The following is a 15,787-nucleotide window of genomic DNA, read 5'->3' on the forward strand; positions in this document are numbered from 1 at the left end:
ATTTCTTGAGGTCACTAGGAATGTTCCTTCTCTTATAGTCTGCTCTTTTTTTTCTTTTGTCCATCTAGCTAAAGGTTTGTCAACTTGTTGATCTTTTCAAAGAACCAGCTTTTTTTTTTTTTTTATTTGTCAGAGAGAGCGAGCACAGGCAGACAGAAAGGCAGGCAGAGACAGAGGGAGAAGCAGGCTCCCTGCTGAGCAAGGAGCCCGATGTGGAACTCGATCCCAGGACGTGGGATCATGACCTGAGCGGAAGGCAGCTGCCTAACCAACTGAGCCACCCAGGCGTCCCAAAGAACCAGCTTTTGGTTTCATTAATCTCTTCTACTGTTTTTTCTGCTCTAATTTTTATTTCTTTCCTTCTGACTACTTTGGTTTAGTTTACTCTTCTTTTTCTACTTTCTTAAAGTGAAAGGTTGGGTTACTGATTTGAGATTTTCTTTTTGAAGATATGTGTTTATGGCTATAAACTGCTCTCAATGCCTCCTGTAAGTTTCAGTAGGTTGTTTCACTTTCATTCTCTTTATTTTCTAATTTCCCTTGTGATTTATCCTTTGGCCCACTGCTTTTTTTTTTACTTTAACTGTTTAGTTTCCACTTAGTTGTGAATTTTCCTCCTGTTACACATTTCTAATTTCATTCCATTGTGGTCAGAAGATACTCAATATAATTTCAATCTTTGTTCAAATTTGAGACATTTTATGATCCAATATATACCCTATCCTGTAATGTTCTATGTGCACCTGAGAAGAATCTTTGATACTGCTGTGGTTGGGTAGGTCCAGTTATACATACATGTGTTACATGTGTGTGTCCATACACACACACGTATACACATATACATTTATATATATATACACACATACATATATATACACATAGTGTCTAGTATCAAGTTCAAGTCTTAATATGTCCTTGATGATTTTCTATCTACTTATATCCTAATCATTTACCCTTTTTTGCTAAGTAATTTATTGCAATAAAACTTACATAAAATATATATAATTTATCATTTTAACCATTAATGAAAATATTAAAGTAAAATAAATATATTTTTACTTTCAGTCCAGATGAGACCTCAGCGAAAGCAGTTAACAGGACTTAAGTAAGAAAGTATTACAGAATAGCTGAGTAAAAGTACTAGAAAGATTAGCTACTCTGGAAAGGTAAAAACTGATGCCATCCAAGTGGCCCTCAGCCAAATCTGGGACAGACTTTGTGTTGAATGTGTTCTTAAAATTCAGCATAGGATCCCCCATCTTAATGTGAGATATGTAGCGAGCTATGACACTCTAGCATCTGGTGCGGCCACTGCTCCTGTGTGACAAAGGAACCATATGATTGATTACCTGATAACCTTCTGTCTTCTTCTGACACCACTTCAGCAAGGCATTCCTCTTTGAACCTCCATATTCTCTTGCCAATGCTGACAGAGGGTCCTTCCTTTCTTCCCTAAGTGAAAACAAGGAACCCAAAGTTAAAACATTTTTTATTTGAGCTCGATTATAAACCAGAAATCCCACAAAGAAGAGAACAATGTCAGGGTGCATTTTTGAGTAGTATAACTGCACACACAAAGACATCTAATGGCAAGATGCATCTTTTCACTCATATGATTTTACTTACAATTTTGCCAGGACCCTCACTGACCCACCACTGTCAGGGGTTTCTGCTGTCTGAAGGGAGGAACTCTATTATCCACAAGGAAACTGGCAAAGATTCAGTACAGTGTGCATTCACAAAAATAATGGAATGCACTCCAGAACGCTCAGAAGGGGGCAATAATAACTTGATGCTGGCAGCATCTGAAAGCTGCCACAGCCGCCTTTCACCTAATAGCTTACCTTTCCACAATCTTTATGCTTTATTTTATTTTATTCATTTTTGTTTCCTACCTTTTATGTCCTCAATCATTTCCTCTTTTTTAAGAACAAATCCTTCTTGTAAATACAAAGGATTATAAGGCATGGTTCCTGCCTTCAAGGTGCCTACAACTGGGGGAAGCAGATAAGACAACAGATGGCGACAAACATCCATAAAACATCTCAAATGTATTTACTGCTATATTATACACTCTTTCTTGACTATAGGTAATTAGAATTTTATCTTGCATAGAAAAATGGGATTTTTCCGTAAATTCACTCACTCATTTAATACCTCCTTACCCACCACTTCGCCAGTCAGTGTGCAAGTGCTGGGCAATGAGTAGTGAACAACACAGGCTCCCTGCCCCCTTAAGGAACTTCAGAGTTTACTATAAGTTATAACACAGATAGATCACAGAAGTTCAAAGAAAGAAAGGAAGAAAGAAAGAAAAAAAAGAGAGAGAGAAAGAAAGAAAACCCAACAATGGTTGTAACTCATTTCTTAAAAATATACGTAGGGTACTTTTGGGTACTGCCAATTTCCTTGAAGGCAGAACAAATATCCTATTCCAGAAAAGACAATGAATCAAAAAAGATGTTTGGATCATGCAAGGGAGGCATACTACCCTGCATATCTGGGCCAAATCCTTCCTTTTAGTAACTACTTCAGGACTACCTAGACTAAGAGTACCTCTAAAATAACCTGCTCTTTCACAAGTGGCATACCCTTGAAAACCTGGTCTAGTTTTTAGTGGTTACTTTATAAAAAAAGCAGAGATTCTACCCCACACTCCATAAACTTAGTCCAGTAAGTGTCCTAAAGGTTATGTTACAAGCAGCTCAGTATTCTTCAACACAGTGATTCTGTCTGTATTCACCCTTCAAAATAAGTTAGGAAATAAAAGAATACACATTTAGAACTGAGGCTTTTTACAATTGAGAGGTGCAATGAACCCGCACCAGTTTGATTTATCTTAGAACCAGAAGTAAAATACAAAAATTTTCAACAAGCAGTTAAAACTGCTACCTTGAAGAAATATACTTTGGTGCTTGTGTGCCAGCCCACCAGACTCCTGCTTTGGTTTAAAAAGTTCAAAGAAGTGTGTTAAAATACCACCAAACATAGGAAAAGAGAATGAAGATAAAAGTTATTTGAATGAACACAAAAAAGCAAGCCAAAAAAATAAATAAATCAACCTCCATCATGCTCAAAATAAAACTACTATAATCACTGTGAAAAGTTTATTCTGGCTCACACCAGGTCTGTTTGTTTATAGAAACAGCTTAAAAAGCATCAAAGAAGAGTAATCCTATGGACTACAATGGGAAGCTGCAAAAAAAGATCCTTCCAGAGCTGGAGAGTCATCTCTCATAACTTCTTCATTGTAAGTTGAAGACAATTTCCAGGAGATGACTTGTTGAAAATCACAGCTTCTGAGTAGGGAAGCCAGAAGAGTGGGTGCCCTTTCCATAGGCAAACTGCAGGTGGCCTACTACCCAGAACAAAGACAAGCATGGACAATGCTCTCCCTGCATCAGTCTGGCCAGAACGAGAGCTACCCTGATCACTGGCTCCCTACTTGCTCTGATGGTGCACTGTTTACAGGACCACTCTTCTAAGAGGCTGAGCCCCTAATGGCAGGGCTTTAAACATAAGTACATAATTTGAGTTTGAGAGGTCAACTATTCCATTTTATCCTTATACCTATAAGTCAATATAAATCTAAAGTTTTTTTTTTTTTAAAGATTTTATTTATTTATTTGACAGAGATCACAAGTAGGCAGAGAGGCAGGCAGAGAGAGAGAGGAGGGAGCAGGCGCAGAGAGCCTGATGCGGGACTCGATCCCAGGACCCTGAGATCATGACCTGAGCCAAAGGCAGCGGCTTAACCCACTGAGCCACCCAGGCGCCCCTAAAGTTTTTTTTTTTTTAAAGATTTTATTTATTTATTTGACAGACAGACACAGCAAGAGAGGGAACATAAGCAGGGGGAGTGGGAGAGGGAGAAGCAGGCTTCCAGCCGAGCAGGAAACCTGATGCAGGGCTCAATCCCAGGACCCTGGGATCAGGACCTGAGCCAAAGACGGATGCTTTACAACTGAGCTACCGCGGTGCCCCATAAATCTAAAGTTCTGAAACCCACTCCCATCTCTCCTTCAATTCTCAATACACCTCAAAACAACAGTTTTCCTCATCCCTATAAACAATGTTTGCTTCATTTTTTTTTTGTTTGCTTCATTTCTGACATTTGTTTTTTTTCCCCTCTAAATGACAACTATTTCTTAGTCCCAAACGGCTTCTGATATAAGAGAAAAATGAATAAAATATACTATCCCATTTTCAGGTATTGTTTATCAGTGATCAATGCAGCATCATGCCCTTAGTTTCCTCTAAAAATAGTGTCCCCTTTGGTAACTCTCCTTCTTTCATTCCTTTTCTAGAATCTGTTGTCAGAATCAACCATCTTTCCCTTCGAAAAGCCTCCAGAACATAAACCTCCCTTCACCATTTCCACTGCTATCATCCTGATCCGGGCATGGTAGAAACATTATAATGTTATTTTAGTTGTGTTCCTCGACTTTTCTCCACAAGAGAAAAATCCCTGAATCACCTTCTCACATTGGTTTACTTACTCCGCTTTATAGCTACAACCATATCTGAGTGACTCAATTGGACTATAAAGAGGTTCCATGCCTAGCCATTCCTTACTGTCAATCTTATCTTCCATGGCCCCTGGATGTAGTAGGTCCACACCTTCCTCTGGCCTTCTGTACCCATCCTCTGTGCCTGTGCAGTACTACCTCCCACAGCTCCGCCAGTCTTCAGTTACTCACCCTTCTGTTCGTTGACTCACATCACTGACCTTGCCAACAATGCCAGCCTGCCCTCCCCACCCAGACACCACTCCTCTCGGAAGCCTTCCCTAACCCTCTACCCAAGCCCAGTATTCTGATTCCACAATGCTTTCTTTAGGGGAAAGGAACCATCTCTTCTATGTTGCCTTGCTTTTTATCATACCATCCTACCCAACTCTGGGCATAGAAGAGACGAGAAAACATTTAATGAGACACAAAGGAAAAAAAGTCAGTGCTTGACTGCCATTATTTCACAACCTGATCATCAATCTCCAAAGGCCAGGAAAGGTATGCATGAAATGCACCAGGATTAACTGTTCTCTACCTTATCCGACTTCGAGTGGTGGGGGTGACGGATGCCGTGGGAGAGGAGGACAGAGAAAGCTGTGGAGACGTGGTTCCCATAGCCATAAGAGAGGCCGGTGATGCTCCCTCAGGTGCAGAGATATCTCTTTTCATCTCTTCACTACTTCGCCGAGACACTGATTGTGAGAAACAGTCATTATGCATTTTACATAAATGCAGAAAAACATTTACTTTTATAAAACACTTTTAAATTGAGGGACGCCTGGGTGGCTCAGTCAGTTAAGCCGCTGCCTTCAGCTCCAGTCATGATCTCAGGGTCCTGGGATCAAGTCCCTCATCGGGCTCCTTACTTGGCAGGGAGCATGCTTCTCACTCCACCTCTGCCTGCCTGTGCATGCTCTCCGCCCCCCCTCACGTGCAAATAAATAAATAAATAAATAAAATCTTAAAAAAAAAAAAAAAAAAAAAACAGCTTTTACCAGGTTCTAAATTGAGATAGTTTCTTCAGCAGTTTCAAAAAAGAGCAGAAATGACCATATAGGAGGAAAAAAATAACATTTTCTTTATCACACTGGTAACTTGAATGGATTTACTTCTTTCACTAGGAAAATGGTAAAAAAGGTACAGCACTTGAGATATGCACTGAACTCCACACTCCCTGAAGTGAGGAATGTGTCTTATCCATCCCCATTAACACTCACAGAACCTACCTAGCCCACAGTGAGCATTCCAGACATGTTCATTTAATCACAAATACAGTGAAAACCAAAGGCTAATTAAAGCCATACTTGGAATGCAAGCTGGTGCAACCACTCTGGAAAACAGCATGGAGGTTCCTCAAAATGTTGAAAATAGAACTACCCTATGATCCAGCAATTGCACTACTGGGTATTTACCCTAAAGATACAAACATAGTGATCCGAAGGGGCACGTGCACCCGAATGTTTATAGCAGCAATGTCCACAATAGCCCAATTATGGAAAGAACCTAGATGTCCATCAACAGATGAATGGATAAAGAAGTGGTACATATACACAATGGAATACTATGCAGCCATTAAAAGAAATGAAATCTTGCCATTTGCGACGACGTGGATGGAACTAGAGGGTATCATGCTTAGTGAAGTAAGTCAAGTGGAAAAAGACAACTATCATATGATCTCCCTGAGATGAGGAAGTAGAGATGCAACAGGGGGGGTTATGGGGATAGGAGAAGAATAAATGAAACAAGATGGGATTGGGAGGGAGACAAACCATAAGTGACTCTTTTTTTTTTTTTTTTCTTTTTAAAGATTTTATTTATTTGACACAGAGAGATCACAAGTAGGCAGAGAGGCAGGCAGAGAGAGAGAGAAGGAAGAAGGCTCCCTGCTCAGCAGAGAGCCCGATGCGGGACTCGATCCCAGGACCCTGAGATCATGACCTGAGCCGAAGGCAGCGGCTTAACCCACTGAGCCACCCAGGCGCCCCAGGAAAGTTCTATTTTAAAAGGCTAGCACACCCTGTCAGAACTACAGAAAGCTCTGAGAACTGGTAAGTAGAAGTAGCCCATGCTTCAGCCTTTGGTAACAGAGCCACAACAAAAGCCACTTTCCAACAAGGAGGTGCTGACTAGGCACAGGTGCTTGTGGCCCTGGGCTGAATGCAGGAAGAAGGGAAATAAGAGCAAAGTTCCTGATGTCAGATACATACTCTCTCACGTCAGAAGATGCTGGATGTGCAGGCGCCCTGAGCTGGCTGCAATCAGTGCTGTACATCAGTAATTCTTCCCTAATGACTGAGATGGCCCCCCTTTCATAGACTAAAATGTTCTTGGTGATTTTAGGATAGCCAAAGCAGAACCTAACTCTGCATTAGTAAAGTGATGTCTGTAAAGATCCAGAGAAAAGAGATGCTTTCTCCTATTACATGATCTTATTAGAATGATGTATTTGTACATATTTCTGACATAATCTTACAATTATCCTTGTTTTTTCTTTCAGTGTCAGATCTTCGAATGCCTTAAATCAGCAGTTTAGAATGCCTTAAATCTAGCAGTGCTAAAAAACTGGCTGAGAACACCTTTCATCATTTTATATAAACTAGAGGAAAGTGAGAAAGAATAGGAAGGACTCTGTGAGAAGAACAGGCTTTGGAACCTGCGTTTTGGGATGGTAATTAATAAAAAGACCCGGCTATGACACCTGAAAACTGTACTAACTTAAATCACTGTACAAGTGGAAGGGTAACTGTAAGGCAGAGTTACAGAAATTTCTCCTTTCCTGGTCCAATTTCTAGTTGAGTTTTAAAGGGTAAATAAGGGCCACAAAAGGAAAATAATGTGAGCAACTGATAAATTGGAGTTAACCCTAGGAGACAAGGGGAGCCTGTCAAAGTCATTATAGGATGGCTTTATCAGACTGGAAAAATCTGGTTTCTGGAGAATTTTTGGTGTGATCTGAAATAACAGTTGCGACATACCTTGGGAAGGATATCCTAATCTTTCACAACTGTACTAATGTTGTATCAAGCTATAATTTTGGCACAATATCTAACCCATTCTAGGCCCCTCATAAATACTTGCTAAAGAAATGGAATGATCTAGTTTTCAGGATTGTTTTATTTATTTTATTTTTTTTTTATTTATTTTTTTTTTTTAAATCTGTTTTTTTTTTTTTTTTAAGATTTTATTTATTTGTCAGAGAGAGCGAGCGAGAGCGAGCACAGGCAGACAGAGTGGAAGGCAGAGTCAGACGGAGAAGCAGGCTCCCTGCGGAGCAAGGAGCCCGATATGGGACTCGATCCGAGGACGCTGGGATCATGACCTGAGCCGAAGGCAGCTGCTTAACCAACTGAGCCACCCAGGCGTCCCTTGTTTTATTTATTTTAGAGATTTTTATTTATTTATTTATTTGACAGAGAGGGAGAGAGAGCAAGCACAAGCGGGAGAGCTGCAGAGGAGCAGAAGCAAGCTCCCCACTGAGCAGGGAGCCCAACATAGGGCTCAATCCCAGGACCCAGGGATCCTGACCGAAGCCAAAGGCAGATGCTTAACTGACTGAAGCACCCAGGTGTCCCTCTTTTATTTTAAAATCACAGCCATGAAATGTGATTTCTATAGACTCTAGACGATACAACAGGGGAAATTCAGAGTGAAAATAATCAACTCAAGGGACACCCTTGGCTCAGTCGGTTAAGCATCCAACTCTTGATTTCAGCTCAGGTCGTGATCTCAGGGTTGTGAGATCAAGCCCCATGCCAGGCTCCCAGCTCAGTGGGTAGTCTGCTTGAGTTTCTCTCTCTTTGCCCCCTTCCATTCCCTGCTCATGCATTCTCTAAAATAAAAATTAATCTTTAAAAAAAGAATCAATTCAAGAGCTAAAGAGGCAAGAAAGTTAAGTAAGTCTAAAGAGAAAGCATTTGGTACCATTACTAAAACTTCTGGAAGAGTCTTTCTAAAGGAAATTCCAGATAAAAAGTCATCACCTGAGATGGTCTTGGCACTTTCCATGGCAGGTACTCTTGGCAGAGAAGCGGGTCGGCTGGTTGAAGATGTTCTTAATAGATGCTCTGCACAAAATAGGAAGGGTCAAAATAAAGACATCAGACACTGAACTTTGAAGTCACAAGGGCAGCAGGAAGGTGATCTCTCCTCCTCTCCCAGCACCCCCAGGCCCATCTTTCCTTTTCAATATAAGGCACTCTAACAATCCCCCATGGAGCCCATATCTACAGAAGAGTTTCTGTAGACAAGGACTGTGGAAAAACATTTCATTCAATGTTTGATTTCTAGGGATGATTTTTGACACAGATGAATGCCTCTAAATCACTGACTGCTAAATCAAAATTCAAAGATCTTCTATGTTGGTCTATAAGTACATGCTAAATCAAAGTCTTGCCCTTAAGTTCCTACCAAGAGCAGGAAAGCCATACATATACACAACCAGAGACAAAGAAGACTGGACAATTACAGTGAGAATCACACCACAGAATGAGAAGACATTCACTTTGATTTAAGGCAGCAGGGAGGTCTTCCACAATATAATGACGTTAAGCTGGGCTTTACTAACAGAAAAGAGAAGGGGTAACAATATTTTGGCCAGAAACAATGAGAACAAAGGTGTAATGACATTCAAGTTACAAAGCAATAAAATCCCAGTGTGGCCTCAACACAGGGCATACCGAAATCAGAGAGGGCAGCAGGAAAAGGGGCTCTGAAGGGATGAGGCTGACCAACAAGAGCCTTCATTACCTTTTATGTGGACTTCAGTCTGAGAGCAACAAGGAAGCACCAGACATTTCTGAGAATTTGAGGAGGAAGAACACAGGTACTGTCTCTACTGCCCAGTTTGCAACCACAGCCCTGTTTCACCCCTCTCTTGCTCTCTAGACTCCAGTTTCTCAAATTGGAGCTTCCCAAACATTGGCACAAGCTGCTCCCCCACCTCCTGTTCTCTTCCTCCATTCCCGCTATAGCCTGGTTACCTTCACCATCCTTCTGGTCAAGCTTCAACATCATTTCCTTAGGACCTGCCCCCCCGGAATGGCAGCCCCAAACAGACCAGCACACACTTCATGCCTCAGGCTACAAGCCTGACAAGGCTGTCATCAGGCCAGGACAAGCAGCAGGACAGACAGACTAGATGTGTTCTGCCCAGCTGCCACGTGTGAAAGATGTGTGATTAGCATAAGGGAAAACACTACCTCTTAAACTTACTGAAGACTATTAGTCTCACTATCCAAGAATGTCCCCACAGTGAACATATTTTAACAGATCATTTACCACTTAAAAAAAATAGTTCCTCTCAGAATATCATCATGTCCAAAGTAATGGCCTATGACATCTTTCAAGGATAACATACCTGCTATTTCAAAATCTATTTTCTAAGTTTATGAGGAACATTTTTATTTGGTTACCAAATGTAACTAATTACATACAACTTTGGGAAGGATGAACTTACTTTCTTAATGAAGACAGGACTTATACAGCCTCGAGTCACTACATCTTTCCAAACCTGAACAAATACCACCTTTGTGCGAAGAGTCCACAAGAAAGCATTAATCAGAATTCTGAACCCTGTCAGTGGCTGGCATTCATCCTCACAGGAAAAGCAAATTATGCACAGACTGACAGACAAAACAAAGTTAGTAGAACACGGAAATAGTAGGAAACAGAAATCAACATTTTAAATTTAATCAAAATTTCCATTTTACAATTATGAAACCAGTCACTTCCCCAAAATCTTAATCTCCCAAAGAACACGGCAAATGAAGAAAGTGAAAATAAAGCTTGTAACAGACAAATGAATCCAAACAAGAAGCATGTCGGCTACGGCAATAAGCCCGTGTCATTCCCTAGAGGGAAAGTGTTTCTAAATTGCATACTATAAGAACACGACCGAAACAAAGCTCATGAAATTTACTGCTGATTCCTTTCCTCAACCCTGGTTAAATCTTTCCTACTGCATGTCTAAGGATCTGTCTCCACTTGGCAGGTACTCCCCTACCACAGACCAACACCTACTTTTTTTTGAAAATGCACAAAATTGTACTGAAGGCCTCAACAGGGTTATTCTTTTCAAAATTAATTGTGGTCATCTTCATCGGGCACAACACACTCTGCTGCCATTCTATGAAGTGCTCTCACTGTGGGACTCAAACTCGCTCAGAGGCACTTGTCCCAGGGCGAGCACATGTCCATTTACTACAGCCATCAGCCGCTGTATTCCGTCTGCATGTCAAACTGTCAGTTTATTGCTCTTCAGCAAATAAGACTGGGGTATTACAGTCAAATGTGATAAGCAGAAGAGATTCTATTTTATAGTAATAGAGTCTATTCTACTGCCATATGGAGCTGTTCTTGTCTTTAATACATTCATTAAACAAAAAACATTTGGGTGTCCACTACTCACTAGGCACTGGGCTTGGTGAGAAGGTTGAAGAAAGGAAGAAAGGAGACAAGAAACTTACCCTTACAGAACTCAGAATCTAGAGCAGAAGCCATATACTTAAAAAACAAAACAAAAAAAAAACCACCACCACAACAAAAACAAACCATTACAAGTGAGGGATGCTAGGAAAGAACAAGTACACAGGGCTCTGGGAACACAATAGGGGACATGACATGCTCTTGAGGGGAGGTCCGGGAAAACCACCTCAGGAAATGACATCTCAATTCAGATGAGAAGGGTAATTAATAGCTTTTACACAGGCAAAGGAGAGGCTGGAGGGGAGAGTGTTCCCAGCGGAGGGCTCAGCAACTCCAGGGAAGCAATGTTCAGAGGATGGGAGAAAAGAGGAACAGATGAGGCGGCAGAGGCAGGCTGGAAGGGCCAGAACAGGCAAGAGAAAGCGTGCAGGCAGTGCAGGCCAAATTAAAAAGAGTCTGGACTGTACCCTATTGGCAACAGGGAGCCAATGAAGGCACTTAACCAACTGAGCCACCCAGGTATCCCAGGATGTGGTGAGCATTTTTAAATGACAGTGGAAGGGAGCCAGTAGACAGGGTAAAGCTGAATATCTGGGAGAAGTGGATCATAGCCTGAGGCTAACAGCATCTGTGACAGCTCAAGGGGATGAGATCCAGGGCTCAGGGGAAGGAATAAACCTACACAGAGTTGTTCTGTTCATGTCCAACAGACAGGCAACAATAACAGGAGCATAGTAGGTCTGCTACTTAATGCTCTCTTATTTTAGGAATCACAGAAATAAACAGGTACAGGCAGTTATCCCTTTATTGTTTCCCAAAACAAATTTTCAGGCAAAATAGTGGGTTTTAAAATAGAAGCCTAAATGGCCAACTTCTGTTCAAAGAGTAGTTCCAAATGGACCGATGCTCCTGCCAAAAAGGAGTATAAAATCTGAAAAAAATATGAAATTCAACCACTTAAGGGGGCATTGAAGAAAATCCAAAAGCAGGCAGAAAATGAAAGGAGTAAACATGTGGAAGAATGAAAGAGCATAGGGGTGAGTTTCCCAGTTTATGGCTCTAGGCATGAGTGCAGGCCCGGGTGAGGCCACGTAGGACAGCTGGTAGACAGCTTTACTGCCTTGAAGAAGGAGAAGATAGATGTCAGGACAACCAAAGCTGCTGAAAAGGGAGGGAGTAGGGGAAATACCAGAAAGAATCACAAATTCTGTATACATACTCTGCCCAAATCTCTCACTGACCTCTGAAAACCACAAGCACTCAGATTCCAAGGAGTTGAATTAAGGACAAAATAACTGAACAGGTATTTCAATCGAAGGAAAAGAAGTTAGATGGAGTTTGAGATGAGCCAAGGTATGGTTTGCTATCAAAAACCAATTTTCTGGTGGCGCCTGGGTGGCTCAGTGGGTTGAGCCGCTGCCTTAGGCTCAGGTCATGATCTCAGAGTCCTGGGATCGAGCCCCGCATCTGGCTCTCTGCTCAGCAGGGAGCCTGCTTCCTCCTCTCTCTCTGCCTGCCTCTCTGCCTGCTTGTGATCTCTCTCTGTCAAATAAATAAATAAAATCTTTAAAAAAAAAAAAAAACCAATTTTCTGCAGAGGAACAGCAATCTCTACAATGTGTGATTGACGACAGCCAGAATATAATTCAAAATTACTAGACACACAAAGAGAGAGAGAGCAAAGTGACCCACACTCAAAAGAAATGGAAACCTACCCAAAACCTACCCAAAGATAACCCATGTTAGAATTAGCAAGAGTTTATAGCAGCTATTAAAGATTTGCTCGACATTATAAAATATATATACATGTTCTCAACAGATGAACAAATGAGAAATTTGAGCTGAAAGAGTCACAAGAATGTGAGACTGGTGCTCCCTAAGACGCAATATGCAAAGGCAGCCGAAAGCTGTATTTGGAGCGAACATTGAGAAAACTCTTCCCAAACACCAGCCCCCCTCTAAATATAAGGATCACCAAAGCAGCTGGAAGCCTGCTGTGCACTAAGGACACCAAAGCAACTTAAAACCCAAAGCCAGCCCAGCTCCTGAACAGATCAACTCAAATCAACTCAAGGAGGTGCCTGTGTCAAGGGATAAAACCAATCTACTGCCCTATATAAGATGTCCAGATTTCAACAAAGAAGTCTAAAATATATTAAAAAAAACAACAACAAGAAAAAGAAAAGTATATCCAGTTTACTATGTCAAGGCACAAAGTAATCAATAAAACCGACACAGATGTGGCAGAGATGTTGGAACTATCTGATAGGGCACTTAAAATACTATGATGAGTATGTTAGAGCCTCTGATGGAAATAGACAAACAGAAGATCAGCTAAGATTTCCTTCTTTCCTTTGATTTTTGTTTATAGTTTCCATCTCTCTGCTAAAATCAGATAAATAAAACTGTGAGAACCATGTCTCTGGTTCTCAACTGAAGGCAAGTTTGCCAACATGTCACTGTCTTGAGGCAATTTTCACTGCCACACCTGGCGCAGTGGGGTGCTTACCACCTCGTGGGTAGAGGCTGGGGAAGCTGCTAAGCACCCTACAATGCACAGAACAGAATGAATTATTAGATACAAAATTTTTAAGAAAATCAGAAGGGGGGGTGGAGGGATGAAATACAGACTAGACAAAATTAATCTAACTGTATTACAAAAGCATGGCATAACTATACTGAGACAGTGGTGAAAAGGGGGCTGATCTAAGTAGAAAAACGGATGGACTGAATATCGAGTCCATGACTGGACTATCCATTGACTATCCATTGGCTATCCATTGACTGGATACTCTCAGGCTAAACACAAAATGAACTGTATGCACTGTACTCTGCAGATCTGCTTTTCACAGGGGTACGGTGCAGCAATTGTGAAATGACTGGACAAGCACAGGAGGGTTCAATAAATAAGTATATCATGGACAATGACGTCCAGGTTTCTGCTGTTGGGAGACTGGAGGAGTCTGGATCACCTTCCGGTGCCCAAAAGTAAGAAAGTGCTTGGGGGGGGCATTAAAAGAGCAAGGATCCAATGTGAAAGAGCTCCGAATGGTTCCCAAGTTGGAATAATTTGAGAAACAACAACAAAAATAACAACAGTAAGAGATTACAACAAAAAAATAAAATAAATACCCATGAATCTATACTAATACAAATATATGTTAAAAATAAAACAGTAGTGGGATGCCTGGGTGGCTCAGTTGGTTAAGCAGCTGCCTTCAGCTCAGGTCATGATCCCAGGGTCCTGGGATCAAGTCCCACATCGGGCTCCTTGTTCGGCGGGGAGTCTGCTTCTCCCTCTGCCTCTGCCTGCCTCTCTGTCTGCCTGTGCTTGCTCGCTCTCTCTCCCTCTGTCTCTGACAAATAAATAAATAAAATCTTTAAAAAATAAAAATAAAAATAAAACACTAGTATAATGATTTGAATAATTCCCGCAGGCTAAATACCCAAACGGATGCCAAAATCAGTGATAGAAAAGTTTAAACAGGAATAGGGTATTTATTAATTACTAGCAGACAACCATCCTCACCAAGTGATCACAGCCAACATGGCTAGTAATAGTATATATGGCCCTCACATGTCCCTGATACGATACCTGAGAAGGGCCCTCACCCCTGTCAGAGCTGCTTTGCTGACAGTACATAACCTCAACCCAATCAGGAATAAATAACACACAAATCCATTCTGAGAGATACTCTAAAAAAGTAACTGGCCAGTATTCTTCAAAGGTGTCAAAATCACAAAGACAGAGGAAGACTGATGAACTTAGGAGGCTTCGTGAGATAAGACAACTAAACACAAAGTTGGGCCTGGGATTTGATCCTGGAATTAAAAGGGACAGCAGTGGAAAAATTGATGAAATCCAAACATCTGTAGTTTAGGTAACAGTATGTTAACAATATTGATTTCTTATTTTTGATAACTGCCCTGTTGCTATGCAGGATGTTCACTGTAAGGGAAGCTGAGGAAAAGTGTTAGAGAGAGCTCTAATATTTTTGCAACTCTTCTATAAGGTTTACCTCAAGAGTTTAAAGACAGACAGGGCACCTTAAATAAATATTGCAATGCATGCTCAAATGTACCAACAACAACTTACCTTGAGAAGCATTTAAAAAACAAGATGGACTGAAGGGATAGAGGGGTGGATAAACATGAAAACATAAACACAAGGGCACCTGGGTGGCTCAGTCGGTTAGGTGTCTGCCTTCAGCTCGGGTCATGGTCCCAGGGTCCTGGGATCGAGCCCTGCATCGGGCTCCCTGCTGAGTGGGGAATCTGCTTCTCCCTCTCCCACTCCCCCTGCTTGCATTTCCTCTCTCGCTGTGACTCTCCATCAAATAAAAAAATAAATAAAATATTCTTAAAAAGAAAAACATCAACACAGCAAAGTACTTAAGAATCTAGACAATGCAATGTAGATATCCACTATACAAATTCTTCCAACTTTTCTCTATGTTCGAAATTTTCTGTAATAATATGTTGGGGGAATAAAGGAGCCTAGATACTCTGGTTCATCAAGACGAATACCAAGAACCACAGAGAGAAGAAGGAAAGGGTTGAGGGAGGGGAGAGGTTAGAAGTGAGCAGACAGATACTCACCAGACTATAAATACAAGAGGGGAGGATTTCTAGCTGAATTTTTCCTAGGAATTTCCCCATTAGGATGGGATCTAGGGCTGAGCCAGAATCTGACTTAGATCTACCCTCTGGAGAATGAAAATTGCTCTGAAACTTTTTAAATAGAAAGCTCTTTTTGAGGGTGCCTCGGTGGTTCAGTTGGCTAAGCACTTTGGCTCAGGTCATGATCTCAGGGTCCAGGGATTGAGTCCCACGTTGGGCTCCCTGCTCAGTGG

General features: G+C 41.4%; 1 protein-coding gene across 2 annotated transcripts in view; it reads right to left on the minus strand.

Annotated features, from left to right (window-relative positions):
- The window catches only part of SPECC1L (sperm antigen with calponin homology and coiled-coil domains 1 like), a 139,163-nt gene that overhangs the window by 34,347 nt on the left and 89,029 nt on the right, over positions 1 to 15,787 (minus strand). For both annotated transcript variants that reach the window (XM_082697665.1, XM_082697666.1), the window contains 3 exons: positions 8,492 to 8,575; positions 5,047 to 5,203; positions 1,350 to 1,452 (listed from right to left, as the gene is read on the minus strand). In XM_082697665.1, coding sequence (XP_082553791.1) covers positions 1,350 to 1,452; positions 5,047 to 5,203; positions 8,492 to 8,575 — 344 coding nt within the window. The remainder of the gene's footprint in view (positions 1 to 1,349; positions 1,453 to 5,046; positions 5,204 to 8,491; positions 8,576 to 15,787) is intronic.

This window comes from Mustela nivalis, assembly GCF_964662115.1.
Source record: "Mustela nivalis genome assembly, chromosome: 14".
In the NCBI taxonomy this organism is placed as follows: Eukaryota; Metazoa; Chordata; class Mammalia; order Carnivora; family Mustelidae; genus Mustela; species Mustela nivalis.